We start from the raw sequence: 15,282 nt of genomic DNA on the forward strand, positions 1-15,282 counted from the left end.
CTTCCTCACAAATGAGTTCCCAAGCCATTTCCATTAAGAGAATTGGGACAGGCTTTTGGGGAGCTTCACAAAATGTATAAGCAGCCAAAGGGCAGGGTTTTGTCAGACAAACCTCTGAAGGTGTAATCCATAGTGTTAAGAGCAGAGTGGCTGACTTTTGTTTTGAACTCTGTCAGTTTTTCTCACTGTGAATTTGAATTGTATCTAAAAGTTAGAATCAATTTTGACCTCTGATGGGCCTTCGAGTCCAACTTTTACTCATGATTGCCGGCAGGCAGAGTGTCCAGCTTGGTTATAAATCACCAGAGGAGAAATGAGTGACATGTCTCAAATGTTTACATGCGGCCCCTATTCTTTTGCTCAGGATCTGAAGGGCAGGTTGGCAGTGCAGCTTCCCCCCCCCTCCCTATGACTTCTCAGAGGTTGTGTTACTGCGTCCATACATCACCCTGACACGGGTGCACTCATTGAGACGGACCAGCTAGACCCTGTCTCGGGATGATGACATATTTGCCATTCCACTCAGTGAGGTGTGTAGCATCTTATCACTCTCTGATCACTGTCACACATCCAGCAGCTGAAACCATACATATTGTCCGGCCACTTTAGCATTAATTCAGAGGAGATATGGAAGAGGATTTCACGTCTTTAACTTCATGCTGTCTTATAGTGCGTCATAGATGTTCCAATTAGTGGCGAGACCCTAACACGAAGGCTTCGACATGGATACTGCCTTGACCCTGCCTGGGAGTCCTCTTCAACACGAGTTACCCTGATCCTCCTGAGGGTAATGGAGGGAGGAAGAATGTGGAAGGAGGAAGTAAGTTTCCTCCAGGCAGATTGCTGGATGGAGAGGCTGAGAGACGGACAGATGACAATGGCGGGGAGGCTGGGGCCTGAGTGTCGCCTCAGGGAGACCTACACCCCGCTACATGTTGGCTCCGTCTGCTACGCTAAGTGCACCGAGCAGAGACCTTCACAGCGGATTTGGCAAGGTGATCCCTTCACCCACCCCCCCATCCATCTCCTGCCAGCCCGCTCCCCTTCTCCCTCCTTCCCTCTTCACCCCTCGCTCCTCTTCCTCCCTTCGTTGACACCCAGCTAGGAGGTGATGAGTTGACACAGAGGGTGAAGACAGCTCTGGGGGTGTCATCTCCGCCATTACCACTTTTGTATCTTTTCTGTGGTGCTATAATAATAGATGCAGGTTTTGTTTAAGGTAATAGCACAACTGAGTAGTACATTTTTATTTTAAAACAATTTTAATTAATTTTGTGTCCATGTCTGTGTTTTTTTCTTGTTTTTTTAATTTTTGTGTATTTTTTTTTCCCCCCATGTGTCATTAATATATATGTATGCATATATACCAATGTTTGCATGCATAATAGCCTGACTAATACAACATTTTTGAGGCCCATTCCAAAATGTATATGTAGGAGTTTAAAAACATCCAATATTGACATATCGGTAGATAGGTTTGTTTAAACATAAGCACAAGAAGCTATCTTAGGTTTGTTTTTTAACTTGGCGTGACCGTCATATCACGCCATTGTAATACACCTGTCAGTCCACTAGAGGGTACAGTGCAACATTTTGCCTCCCCTATGCATGAAAAGTAAGTAGGTTAGGTTAGGTTAGGTAGCCTTAGGTTTGTACACCAAAACCACTTGATTATAGAGTTAGGATAAGATCATGGTTTGGGACCAAATTTGTACATCACGCAAATTACTTAACATACGTTATGTGAATTAATTACATGTGTTATCCACAGTTTGTTCCATCCAACTACATTGATGTCCTCCCTACTACAACTTTATCACTCTTAATGCTTCGTCACATGACTCTGGTCATACATGCGTGTGCTTTTGATGCCTCGGGAAGGCCTAGCTGATTAAAGAACTACCTTAAAGAACTTCATGGTTTTTTTTCAGTTTACTTCTGTTTTATGTAGATGCAGCTGCTAATTATTAACAATATATTGAGTGCATTCACTTTCAGTTTTACATTTAGCTAGAGGGATTTAGGTATTCTGGTCAAACGGTCTGATCGTGTTTCTTGCTCAGTTGGACTTTGCTGAACAGATGTTGTGTGCCCCCAAATCTTATTATGTACTTTAGGAATGGTGTACAAAACTACAAAAATAAGACCTAAATTGTTATAAACTACAATAATCCTTTAATGGACGGAGGTCATGGTTGTGGTGAGCAAGGGGTCAGCTGCTTTCGCGGGCTGACAAATTGTTTCATACACATGCAAACAGGCCTGAAGCCCTCCTGATCCATCCAGCAGTCAGACACCATGTCTCCACATCTGACACAGAACATCACCTCCTGTAGAGAGGCTGCATTGTTTCTTATGCAGGATTTGGAAAGGCAATATCAAGTTCTGCCTTTCTCAAAGAACCTCTGTTTTATCGGAACGACAGACAGGTGATTGCAGCTTTTAAGACTTATCACAAGCTGAAATGCCAAAGCAACACGGCCGAGGAGACGTGGAAACCTTGGTGATGAATGGAGGAGAAGTGTAGGAGTATTGAATTGCAGCAACATTCCTAAACGTAAACTTCAACGATTGAGGCGCTGTGGTAATCTGTAGTGTCTTATGTCCTGGTTTAAATCTCTCTCTTTTTACTCTCATTGCTCAAGGTGTTGATGTTTAACCGCATGACTTGACAGATGAAGTTATACTCCTTGTGACAACAGCCCAAAGTTTTTTTTTGGTCTCCGGCAGTCAGTGTTGTAAATTTCAGGCAGGTGTGACAATGATTGACAGCCTTATGACAGAGCTTTACGAATCCTTTAATCCGTTCGTGAGGCTCAACAGGCGGCACTTGATGCACTTTATTCCAGCACCTCTCCCCATCTGGCTTCTGTAAGAGACACTCAGTGCCGTCAGATGCTCTGAGAGCCTTGACAGGAGCTGATGACATGCAGCATTGAGATCTTTTTATGACATGACATTGCATCATGGAAATTCCTTTAATGTAAAGTATCAGTGTGACACATAGAGACAAGAAACCCCTCTTTAATGTACACAGCATGTTGTGTTTATTTCTTACTCTTTCCTTCCTTTTCGTGTAAAGCAGCGGAATCATTTGCGCAGAAAAGTGTTTTGTTCCCAAACAAGGGTAAGGAAATACTGTAAGGCAGACTAGAATTTATATGTGCTGTCCATGGGCGCAGACTGCTGGAATCTCTGTAGTTTTATGGCCATATGGATTGGAGAACAGCTTGCAGTCTGTGGCTGAGTGTCTCAGTTACAAACCAGTGTCTGTGATCTATGGATTCGTGTCCCACTCCAGTGACACTCTGAGCTCCTCCCTCACACAGCAGCCTTTTATCTCTCTGAGACACAGATCAACCTTGAAACTGTGAACAGAAAAAAAAAAGTTAACAGGTTTTACTTGTGTTACTTAAGTTGTCAGTGTTTCCTGTAATATTACAAACGTATTTCACATGACTATTTCATGAGCAGGAGATCTGATTTTTAATTCAAAGCACACTCATTAATTCCCAGATGTTAGGTTGCGAAAATTTCAGACTATTGCTGTACTACAATCTTCAGACAGGGATTTGTTTCATTCTGTGGACACAGTTATTATATACTGCCACCTTGTGCGAAGCTCAAGTAGCTTACCCTCATAAGAGGTCAGATTCCTGTGTGAAATGTATTTTCATTTAGACCTGTTGTTTTTTTGGGGTTGCCGAAGATTCTGGTTACATTTTTAGGTAAATGTCCTTTTATCATGAAAATAAAAATAATGGGGGTTATTCTCAGTTAGTGAGTTAGTCAAGCAACCGATGCAGCTTGGAAAAATGAGCACACTGCCCCGGGACAAGAGCAGTTGTCCCCCCCTACTGTTCTCTGCAATATCTCTGCAATATCTCTGCAATGACGTGTGCGTATGTTAAAAACTGAAAAAAACCAAAACAAATGTTGAGGACAGAGGGACACAGGGAAAAGGGGCAGAGTTTTATTTAAAGTTTGTTTATTCAGTGTGTGCTGGAGGTTAAGCAATGTCTGCTATCCATCTATCCCAATTTAAAGTGAAGAAAAATGAGTACTTAAGACAGAAATAGGTCACATACAGCGCCTGTGTGGAATAAATGTGTAATGGCAGCTATAAATGACATAAAACCCTTTAGAGTATTTATTTTTGATAGGATAATACTAATGTATAGAGTTCATATTTTCTCACATTTATTTAATTTTTTTTTATCTCTCGTCACCTGTGAAAACAGTTGCTTTGTTTTCTGTAGCAGAATTGATTAACAGTGTTGATTTTTCACTCCCCTCTGAGACTGACGGTTGTTGATGTTAGCTGTTCCTGTCTGTGTTCAGGTCAAAAGGCAGCAATCCAGTTAAACGGGGTTTTGTGTCAGCAGGTTAACTGTGTCCCTCTGCGTTGCACCCACTGATATATATCACACCTGCCAATCAGGACCACATTAATCAGCGGTGGTGTCAGGCAGCATGGGGCAGAGAAAGTGCTCGGCCCTCCCTCCATCCATCATGAAAAGTTTTATTTGGCATCACATGTAGATGGTTTTTTTTGTTTTTTTTACCTCACAGACAGAAGGGGTAGTAAAATTCTGCTCAGATTGATTAGTTCAGTTTGTCTCAATCGTGGTTGGTGAGACTGAGCCGGATACCCTCTCTGTCTTTTTCCTCTGTGTCTCTGTCCCAGCCAGGTAAAGTGGAGAATTGGCTTCAGGTGATTTGGAGAAGATCTTATCTTCTGTTAACAGAGGAATGACACCATAATGGAGCAGCAGGGGTGCAATTACCTTTTAGCCCTCCTCCTTCTTCTCCTCCTTCTTCTTCTTTTTCTTCTTGCCTCCGCCTTCACCTCAGCCTTCACTGACAAATTAAGATTAATGACGGAGATAAGTAAGGAACCTGCCTACCGTCCAATATCACACAGTTGAGTGTGAGAGCACAAGTACAGCGAGGAACAGACTCGAAGCCAAATGTAAAAACGAAAATACGAATTTTTTTTTTTTTTTAAAGCCAACCCTTAATTTGTATTTGTCATGTGCCTAATCATCCAAGTACAACTTGCAGTGAAATGCAGGGTCACCTTTCTCCACAGACTGAGTAAATAAAGTGTTACAACATAGGAACAATTTAAACCAGCAAATATAAAATTCTAAGACATTTCAACCAATAGACAATTATTTTTAGTTTAATAATGTTTAATTCTTGAATTTTTCAATTCATTCATTCTTTCATTCATTTATTAATCCATCAGCTATACCCACTTTACCCTGTGCAACGTCACCCGGGGCCTGGAGCCTATCCTGCTGACTGAAGGACAGGTCGCCAGTTCATTCATTTGAATAATTTTCAACATGTTTTATTGTTACTGTGGTGTCTTATACCTTTAGGTGGATTTATTGGTGCTTCCATGTAAAGCACGTTGTAACTTTGATTCGAAAATATAAAAGTATAAATTAAGTTCAGCATTATTTTTTAAATTCTACATTTTGTATTTATATGTCAGGAGGATAATTCCTAAAAAAAAAAAAAAAAAAAAAAAACTCGTCCATTCTATGTGAACTATGTGAAAAGAAAAGAAAAAATGATAGGAAAACAATACCACAGTGTTGAAGAGCAATATTTCAAACATAAACAACCATATACATGTGTAAATGTGACGTGTCCGTAATGTGTTGTGTCTCAGCTGTTGCTAAGATGTGATGTCAAGACAGAGCAGTTGTGCCATAAATGTTAATTGCCTCAGAAAAAAAGCGACACACCTTTAGAGACACACTACAATGGAGGGAAAAGGTCACTTTATTGGTATGGTGACATCAAATATGGAGGATCTGGGGCTTGGCTGAATTTTTCTGGTTAATAGGCACAAGTGTTTCTTTGTATTCACAGGTAAAGAGGCCTTCTGAGGTGCTTGTGAAAGTGTTAAAACAAGTGTCTTAGAGCCCCTACATATAGGCACCCACCCATACTTCTCAGTATGAAGTCAGCTGCCAGAGGTGGAAGGAGACCCGACCCCTTCCCCCCTGTCCACTATACCCCAGCACAGTGGACTCTACGTGGCTGAATGTGAGCCCCCCCCCCGCCCTGCAGCTGGAGGTGTCTGTTTCACAGGCCTCTGTAATACGGGACCTGGAAGGATAATGTTTCACAGGTACAAAAGTTTCCGCTTTAATCCTATCACACAGAGTGAGGGGTCAGGGTTTAAGGCTTCCACATAATCCCAGGTTTATCCATTCTGATGAGCTCTGAGACAGAGAGTAGGCAGAGAGGAAGAGATTACTGGCCATCTCTAATTTTATTCAATTGATGTTTGCACAGCAAACGGCAGGAGGGGTCCGTTGGTAGCAATTCAGCTATTCCGCACCTCAGCGCACGCAGAAGAAGATTGTAATAGATATAGTTAAATAGCTCCTCTGGCAGCTGTTAAACTAGTTGGTGTTTACAACTGAGGAATCTTATATCAGTTTAAAATGTCTTTAAGGAGCCCTTTATTTCTTCTCATGAATAAAGTGTGATAATGGTATGCACTGCAGTGCATATATGTGTGACAAGTGACTGGAAAAAATAACTGCTTTAGAAATCAAGTCAAGAAAAGTTTTAGTGTTTAGTTCATGCATCTCTTTTTTTTTTTTAGTAACTAGCTGCAGCCTGTCAGAGGTCAGACTGATGCATTTTAAAAGGTGAAAAATAAAATAAAAGGGTCTCTAATGGCTGACAAATCTGTGCTGTCTTGTGAAGGGCTTATCAATTTCACAGCAGGCGGCTTTCCAGTGAAACCTGCTCTGACGTGGCTTCCTCTGGAGAATACAACCTGTCACAGCTGCAGGGTTACGTCAGACTGCATTGTACAGCGACATCAATGTTTTGGCTGGGTTGCTGCCAGGTGATGGAATATAATAAAATAATATGAATATTGATCACTGCAATTCAGTTTGGACCAATCAGTAAAGCTTTACACTTAATAAACATGAAACTTCTGCACCCAGAAGTCATGGTGGATTTTCTACAACGCTAACAGAATTTCTGTCAGGCCTGAAATGTTTTGGATTCATTGTAGAAAGCAGGTATTCTCAGAAATTTAATCCATATTCACACTGACGACAACAAAGCAAATTGCTGCATCCTTCCACAGGTCCCTTGAAGTGTGAGACTTGAAGGAAGAGTGGTTCTTTTGAAGGTAGGTACAAGGCATTGCGGGGCTGAGAGGTGCTGCAGAGGGCATGTCCAAACAGACTTTCGGGCCCTGAGTGATGGGAACACGGGAAACAGGTAACCGGACACCTCGCCCTTGCTCTCATGTCAACACAGTCATGTGAATCACAGCTGTGAGTGTCTGAAGATCCGGGAGACAATTGACGCCAGCTCTCAGCAGCATTTATCTGAGCTGCTGCAGAATCAGCAAGCTTTGTTTCCATCACTGTATTTGTCACCATTGGTTGTGTCTTTTTTTTTTTTCTTCATCCTTTGAAATGGATTAAACAGACCTGTAATATATCTTTGTCTCTCATCAAGGCTTGTCCATGTTGATCCCACATGGAAGGGGATACAGTTAAGATGTAATGCATCACTGGAGTTTAAAGGGCTCGACTTAAGCACTGCCTCTACCATGAGCCGTGAATTGATGAAGGTAGGTAAAGTAATCCATGTGGCCTGTGTCAGTGATTCACACGCTACTGTCCCAGGAGGTGATTGTGTCGTTGCTATTGGAGACAATATGCGTTAAAACTAAAGTGGATCACCTAATTTGAGAAAATATAAATTATATTCACACAATGATTCCGCCGTGACACCGGAAAACTATATGTTGTAATAAAGAGTACTTAAAGTATTTAGTAAGTAGTTACATAAAAGTTATGGGTTGAAATAAAGAGATGACAGTAATACAGAAATTGTATAAAGAAATGAAGCCATTTGAAACAGGACAGGTGGTGCTGTGAAGTACTCAGGTTCATCTGACAGATCTGTGGGGGTACAGATGACAAAAAGGTTGGGAGACGCCGGACGTTCCCAAGTCTGGAATTTCTCGGTCATGGAACCGTATATGAGAATCTCTGGGTGAGCCTTAACGCTGCCTCCTGGAGATGTAAGATTAATGAGCTATTTAACTTTGCATTCTGTCTTTTATTTGACAGAAATATCACAGAAAAGTCCATCGATTTTTCTGCCGGTAATCTAAAATGCCTGATGAAAGACTGAAATAACCCGTGTTATTTAGTAAAAAACAAAAATCCTGTTCTCTTCTTTTTCTGACTGAGGATCGTGTAGGTGGTGACTTAGTTGTCACGGTTTTGGTCTTTCTGTCTCTGGTATTCCGTTTTTTTCTGTGTCATTCCCTCTACCAGAGGTGTCTCTGTGTCCAGTCTCCTTCCTGCCAGGCCCACCTCACCTCCTCCCTGTTCTCCAGTCTTCTTCACCTGCTGCCTGCTGGTCAGTATATCTACTACAGTGTTCATGATAAGTTTTTGCCATTGCACGAATTTTAGGCCTTCATTTCCTCCGTATTTTTGTCTTCCTTGAACTCTTCATGCCCAGACTTTGGAATTAGGCTGTTTTTTTTTTTTTTTTTGTAACTGCACCATTCTTTGTGAGTAAAGCTCACATTTGCTTCCCATCAGCCTCAGTGGCTTGTGTTGGGTTCTTTTCCTTGACTCAACTGTGCAAGGGAAAGGAGGACGACCTCTTTTTGCATTTACATCCTCTCAGAGATAGAGGGCAGCATACATCAGTGAATTCATCCATTCATCTCTTCCCCCGAATTTTGTAATTTTACCCTTAGATTTAAAAAATAAATACATTTACTTCTCAACTACATGTGAACCAACCTAAACATTTATTTATGTTTACTTGTTTTATGCAATCTGTTGTTTCAGACACATAGCAAACAACAAAGCCCTTCAATTTTTGGATAACTGTTGATTTGTAAGATATGTTTCGTGATAATTTCATTATTGTTTCACTATGAAAAATAGACTTCAGTTCCATCATATTCAACAAAAAACATGATATTGTTCACAGGCAAAATAAATAAATGATTTAGAATGTAAATACATGTTAAAGAGATATTAATCAAAACTGATTTACGTACTTATATATTTCAGTAAATGCTTTGCAATGTGATAACTTTATTTTAAATCTGATTAAAACAACAAAAGTAATGCAACAGCTGCTGATAATTAACATTAAAATAGGACATTGTAAGCGTAAGATATTTGATCACGCCTTTTCTCTAACATGCCAAAACTAAATGCAACAAATCTATTAATTATCTTTGCAGTTTGAACAAGCTGTACACCCACATTTACTTTACATACCTAAAATCTGTAATCTTCCATTGCTGTACATTTCATCCCAAAGTCTTGATGAGAAATCTACCAGTGTCACTGAAAAGCTGACTCCGTTGCCTCTTTCCCACTAATACATCATAATCTCCTTGGGAACATCCTCTGTAGGCCGCTGCTGTTCTTGTCTGTGTTTGTAGGCTGCGTTGTCGTACGCGTAGATGAAGGCGATGGCAGCGAGAGAGAGCACCGTGTACGGGATGATCAGGTAGTATCCCACCTTCATCTCCGAAGACTTATCCTTCAATTCCACAATAATACTTTCCGCAAATTTCACCACCAATTTTTCTGCCATGTTGGTCACATAGATGTTCAGCACATATATGATGAGAACCACCACAGACAAGCATGCTGCGGGAGAGAGAGTACCGTTAGTGATGTCACAAATGAGACACAAATTATATCAGATATTCAGATAAACTCCCCAGCAATTCTACCTCTGTTACTGCCTGATGGTTTCTGCTCTAATATTCGTGTCACTTACCGCTGAGAGAGCTGCAGGTGTAGACTCCAATGGGCCCCATGTAGGTCTGATACGGGTTACTGACACTGTTGTAGAGGCAGAGAAGGATGCTGATGGCAGAAAACAGCAGACACAGGCTCAACAGGCACAAAAGCAAAATGTGCAGGACCACAGGGATTCCTCCTTCTTCTGACAACACAGGAATCACTACACAGATACACAGACACAAGCACAGTACAAGAACATGAGGGTTATATAATTTCATACAGCTTACATGCATGATGCAGTATTAGAGGCTGGTGAAACCGTGTGGGCAAGCTTTAGCTTTCGTAAAGAATATTTGGTATCCAGTCAAGTCTTGTGATAATGTGCAGTATTTGTGCATGTATGTATTTATTTATGTATGCCTTGTTTTAAAGGGTCAACTCACCCAATATATAAAAAGATTCCCTCATTTACCTCTAACTGTGTTTACGTTTGCAAGTAGTTTTGGTTGTATTTGCCTTCGTTTTGAGATATCCATCTCTGAGTTTTCACCGGAACTACTTTTAACAAAAGAAAAACTGACGACAAAGTGTTCTTTGTATTATCCAGAGTAACAGGGACACTGCCTCTGGGAAGACATGCTGCTGTTCAATTATTTAGATAAAACATTTTCAGGAGGCAGGAAATCTCAGAGACAGATATCATCGATTCTGGAGGTATGTAAGTGAGAGAGAGAGAGAGAGAGAGAGAGAGAGAGAGTGTTTGAGTCTATTTCAATTTGGGAGAGCTCGTCCTTGGACATTTACCTTCAAATTCATCAACACCTCCAAATTGGGGGCAGAGGTTTCTGCTTAACATTCCATTAAAAAGGTCCAACTTGATCGTAGCATTCCCAGTGTCAATTCCACCTCTCCTACACGTCATGGTCGTCTCAACCCACTGTCTTGACATGGCGAACCCCATCAGCCCGACAGATATGGCAGTCATCAGTCCACTGGACATGAAATGCAAAGTCTTCTGAGAGGAAGGCATTATCGCTGTGTTCCAGTTAGACTACTTGAATCTAAATCCCACCGTCTCTTCTCTGAAGAAAATCTGTTGAAGCCTGAGAAGCAGATTAGGACCCTGTGATCCTCTAAAGATCCGGTGCATGAGTTACTCCTGGGTGGAGAGAAATGTTGACTGATGGTCATAAAATCTCTTGTTTATGACTGTGACCTTTGGAAAGGGAAAGACGCAGCTGGCCGTCCTTGCAGGGACACCAGTTTCACCAACATGATAACTGAGCCACGTTTGGTCTCAGGCTGTAAATGAAAACCACCCTGTTGTCTGAATGTACAGTGATGGGCTGGTACTACTGTAACAGTGGCTTCTGAATTTACCTGAGTTGGACTGAATAAAACAACTTCAGGATATGTAAGAGACATATTTGAAAAATAATCTTTTAAAATTTCTAGTTTCTTTCTGTTCACACCCTCTGCTGCATTCTGAATGAGCCTGTTCACAGCCTTGGATTCAAAGTCCTGTTCTTGATGTTGTTGGAGCCATACAACTTAGATTAATTATTTACTTTAAGATTACTGGAAGAACAATTGTAATCTAATCGAATGTGTTGTCAGCGAAGCACAGACTCATGACAGGGGTTGGTGTCATTTCAAAGAAGACATGAGCACATGTTTGGTGTATGATTAAGTGTTGTAAGTCATACTAATTCAAATAATACAATAAATAATGAAGAAAATCCCAGAGAGCATGAATTTACATGTGTCATTGCATACTGAATCCCACATGGTTGGTTCCACCGATTCATTTTATGGCACAAAATGAAGCTGCTTCATGAGACAAGACGGAAAGAGCGGGTTATGTTCCAAGCATTGATGGAGCAATAAAACTTTAGTATCACCTGGTTCCTGGTGTTGACAGATAAGAAGCGACAACAATGAAGAAAATCTGTTTTGCTCTTTCCAATCCCCAAAACGGCAACATAATCAATTCTTATAATACTTCTGGGTTTAATTGAAATTAACAAATAGTTCAGAACTTCAGCATTCATTTTCTACTTAATTAAGAATGTTATTTATTTAAGTAAAGGTTTAAACAATGATATATATCTTAAATTTTCATATTTAAAAAAACAACAAAAACTACTTGTTTCTTCACCAGCATAAACCTTATAGATTTATTTATTTTTTATCCAGCAGCAATTTAAGATTATACTTATAAAACTAAACCATACAATTTAGGGACAAATTTGAGGTCCTCGGGTCTCCAAAGGAAAGCCGCGTGTTGCAATTAAGTTTGTGACCAGACTGTGGCTCCCTCTCTTCGTCTAACAGGCGGAGGATCCGTGTGGACGCTGACAGCCAGTGCTGTTTTGTCGGAGTAAACACAAACTCCTCCTTCCCGGTGACAGGCGGCAACACTGAAGCGTCGCCTCGCCTTTTACAAGACAATCTGCCCTCAGGACTTAACGTTGAAGCCATCAAGGTGAGTGATAAGATTACTTTGTGTCATCACGTAGATCTTTTGAGTCCTGACACTCATTGAACGAGCGGGAAACGTCAAGATTCCAGTCATTTTTTTTTTTCGGTCACATATTTGTGTTACCTGTCCGTTACGCACAGCAAGGAATGGCTGATGGTTTTTTTTTTAGTTTTTTTTTTTTTTTTAGACGAACAGTCCATTTCAGTTGCGCTTTTCAGCTTTAATGTGATACTGAATACATTCCTCGTTAAAGTCGCGGTGTTTATTGCATGATTTTGGAGCTGTGCCTTTGACAACCTGCAGCGACTTCAGTCAACCCGGTGCGTCAACGTGGGTTATTGGATCCAGCGTTTGGAGTTGTGTCTTGATCTCCTGTCTTGGTCTTTTTTTTTTTCCCTACTCGGTTCTTTTTTTGTTTGTTTGTTTTTTGCATCTATCACGCTTTGAATCATCCTTATTTTCTAAGTTACCTGACTTCTTGTCTATGTGGGCTGCAGTTGAGCCCGTTTCAACATGTCGCTGAACAGAACATTCAAATATCATGGATGGATCTGCTAAGACTTGTCACCGTGGGAGGACTCAGCTTTTTTAGTTATGCCTTGAGATTTGACTCGTGTTTGATATTTGGTTGATGAATGTCATGTTGGCTGCATACCAATCACATTTTCAGCATGGATTGTAATCATCACTGGACATAACTTAATATATATAACATAAAAGGTCCATGCAGGGGAGGACGGAGGTCAGGGTCAGCAACAGATCAGCATCCCTGAAACAGATTGCCTGTAGCAGGTTGCTGGTTAAAGGGAAGGGGAGCGGCTGTCTGACATTCTTTTCATCAGAGCGTGGAAATTAAAAGTTAAATGAACCAAGACACAATCGAGATTGTGCTCCACTGACCCTTAACAAGAGAACTGACATGGACAGCCTAAACTGAGTAGACTTAAATTGTTGTGCCTTTCTGAAAGAGAAAATACATTCATAATCATATTCATACACACTTTTCCTGTCAGATTTCCCCTTTTTATCACTTGATCCTCATTTAACCTGTATTGAGCGATTCTAAGGGTTAGATGCTGATATTGCTACATTCGGGCCTTAACAACGCTGGACAGTGAGCTAAATTCATTCATGTCGGAGAGAGACGGCTTAATTAATTGTGATAAATCTGTTGGTCAACCTGACTGAGCCAAATACTGCACCCTTTGCATGCAGACTCTGGAACGAACAACTGAGAAAAGAAGGCATGCTTTTAGTGTGGAACATTTAACTTGCATCACTCCTGAAACTGAGATGTTACTGACAAAAAAGGATCTTCAGAACCAGAGAGACCTGACCTCTTTTCAGTCTAAGTTTACAGATCCTGGACCCAAAACCAACCCTTTGACAGATGCATTAGAAAACTGAAAATTTCTTAAACTAAGAATATGTTGTCTCTGCGTATGTTCCCTTTCCAGTGTTACTGTAACTCGCCTGGCTTCATTTAACCTGACTTTCAGTTTAATATTGATACCGTAGCAGCCTGGTGATTATACTTTTTTGCCTTGACTTGAAATTCTTTACCGTCATCTCTTCCATAGAGAGTCTGAGTGTGTACGTGGTATTTCATTGTGAATTCCATTTCAATTATGTAGCAGAGATCCCAGGAAGAATCGCCATTGCTCCGGCAGGCTAATGAGGATGCAATGAAATAAACAAATAATCTGCGCTCGCCCAGACAAATGAGACTGTGTAAGGCTGCAGGAAGAAATAACATTTGAGTGCCGAGTGCTGCTGGCAAGTTGATTTGGCTTTCATCTCCTTACTATTCATATTTGACCGTGGTGAAATTTGATTCTTTCAGGGTAATTTGTGCTTGCTGGAAAAAAAATAAATCTCCATACAAATTAATCTCCGCCATAATCAAAAGGCCCTGACCATCTAATGTGCTGCTCCTCCTTTTTCTTGCGATGTCTTTGGAATGAGAATATCAACTGCAATGATATATTTAGCTGGGAGGGCTACATTATTAAAGAAATAAGGCTGAGAACGTATAGGTTGTTTGTACCAGGTTGTTTGTCTCTTAATAAATGGTGCAACTACTCAACAGGTTTCTAACTGCAGCAGTTATTTTCAACCTACATTTAATTGCTGTTTAACACTGTCAAGATGTTCTCTTCCAGTTTTTTCTGCTATAGTTAGAACTCAAAAAGGGTATAGTGGAATGCTTGTGAAGTGTATGTTATTTGAGTGTGGGCGTGCTGTGAGAAACAAACAGATGTGGTGATTAATGAAATCCACAGTGAGGTGGGGAGGAAGGAGTTGTGCATACCTGGAGATTCTAACAGCTTGCTGGGTATAAACCTCAAATTGCCAGCCCTGGAGTTAATCCCCGCAGCGCACCCACCCTCTATCTATTTGACACCTCTCTCTCTCTCTCTCTCTCTCTCTCTCTCTCTCTCTCTCTCTCGCTCTCTCACTCTCTCTAAGTGCTGGAAACACTTAGATTATAACTTTGAGCTGTCACAGCGAGACTACACACTGTGCTGGGCTCTCTCTCCGAGGCTTCAAACATGTTAAACAACACTCTGCTTGAAGGTTCGTTAAACACGCTTTTTCACGCTGTTTCTCAAATAGGTGGAGCAGGAACTAAATGGTAAAAAGTTACAACAACATGGGACGAGAAGGATCTGACCCGAGAACTTGTCAGATATTGAAATGCCTCGAAAAAAGGGCTCATGAATCAGGCGGGGGGAATCGTCATAGTAAGATCTTACTTTTGGTACATACAGCATTTGTATTCAACCTGTTATTTTTCTGCCTGCCTTCGTGGAAGATTGCTAAAACACATCAGGCGGCGGTATGTTGCAACCGGAGGCTTGTTTCTGCTTGCGGCTATTGCTGCAGAATGCAAACCCTGCGGGTCTGTCTTTGGATTGTTGGCATCCTCCTTCAATGATTGAGTAATGATAAAACACAATAAAAGTCATGCAAAGTGGGAGGATACAAATGTTAATCTTACTTAATCAGGAAATT

At 40.9% G+C, this 15,282-nt stretch overlaps 2 protein-coding genes across 2 annotated transcripts in view; one reads left to right on the forward strand and one right to left on the reverse strand.

The window, feature by feature from the left end:
• Positions 1–15,282, forward strand: part of entpd1 (ectonucleoside triphosphate diphosphohydrolase 1) — a 185,760-nt gene that overhangs the window by 93,054 nt on the left and 77,424 nt on the right. The window lies entirely within an intron of this gene.
• Positions 9,409–10,815, reverse strand: LOC138629423 (clarin-3). Its single transcript, XM_069713096.1, has 3 exons — positions 10,590–10,815; positions 9,820–10,005; positions 9,409–9,686 (listed from the first exon to the last, which is right to left on the reverse strand). The coding sequence occupies exons 1-3, from the start codon at positions 10,813–10,815 to the stop codon at positions 9,409–9,411; spliced, it is 690 nt and encodes a 229-aa protein (XP_069569197.1).

The sequence above is a fragment of the Brachyistius frenatus genome, unplaced genomic scaffold (genome assembly GCF_029030835.1).
Source record: "Brachyistius frenatus isolate BFR_SWC_R1_liver_20210118 unplaced genomic scaffold, ASM2903083v1 Contig_115, whole genome shotgun sequence".
NCBI classification, from domain to species: domain Eukaryota; kingdom Metazoa; phylum Chordata; class Actinopteri; family Embiotocidae; genus Brachyistius; species Brachyistius frenatus.

Excerpts from the sequence above, each read along its gene's own strand:
- LOC138629423 (XM_069713096.1), bottom strand. The coding sequence starts at position 10,815 with ATGCCTTCCTCTCAGAAGACTTTGCATTTCATGTCCAGTGGACTGATG. Across the intron at positions 10,006-10,589 it reads AGGTGTTGATGAATTTGAAG|TGATTCCTGTGTTGTCAGAA; the intron begins GTAAATGTCCAA and ends GTATCTGTGTAG. Across the intron at positions 9,687-9,819 it reads CACCTGCAGCTCTCTCAGCG|CATGCTTGTCTGTGGTGGTT; the intron begins GTAAGTGACACG and ends TCTCTCCCGCAG.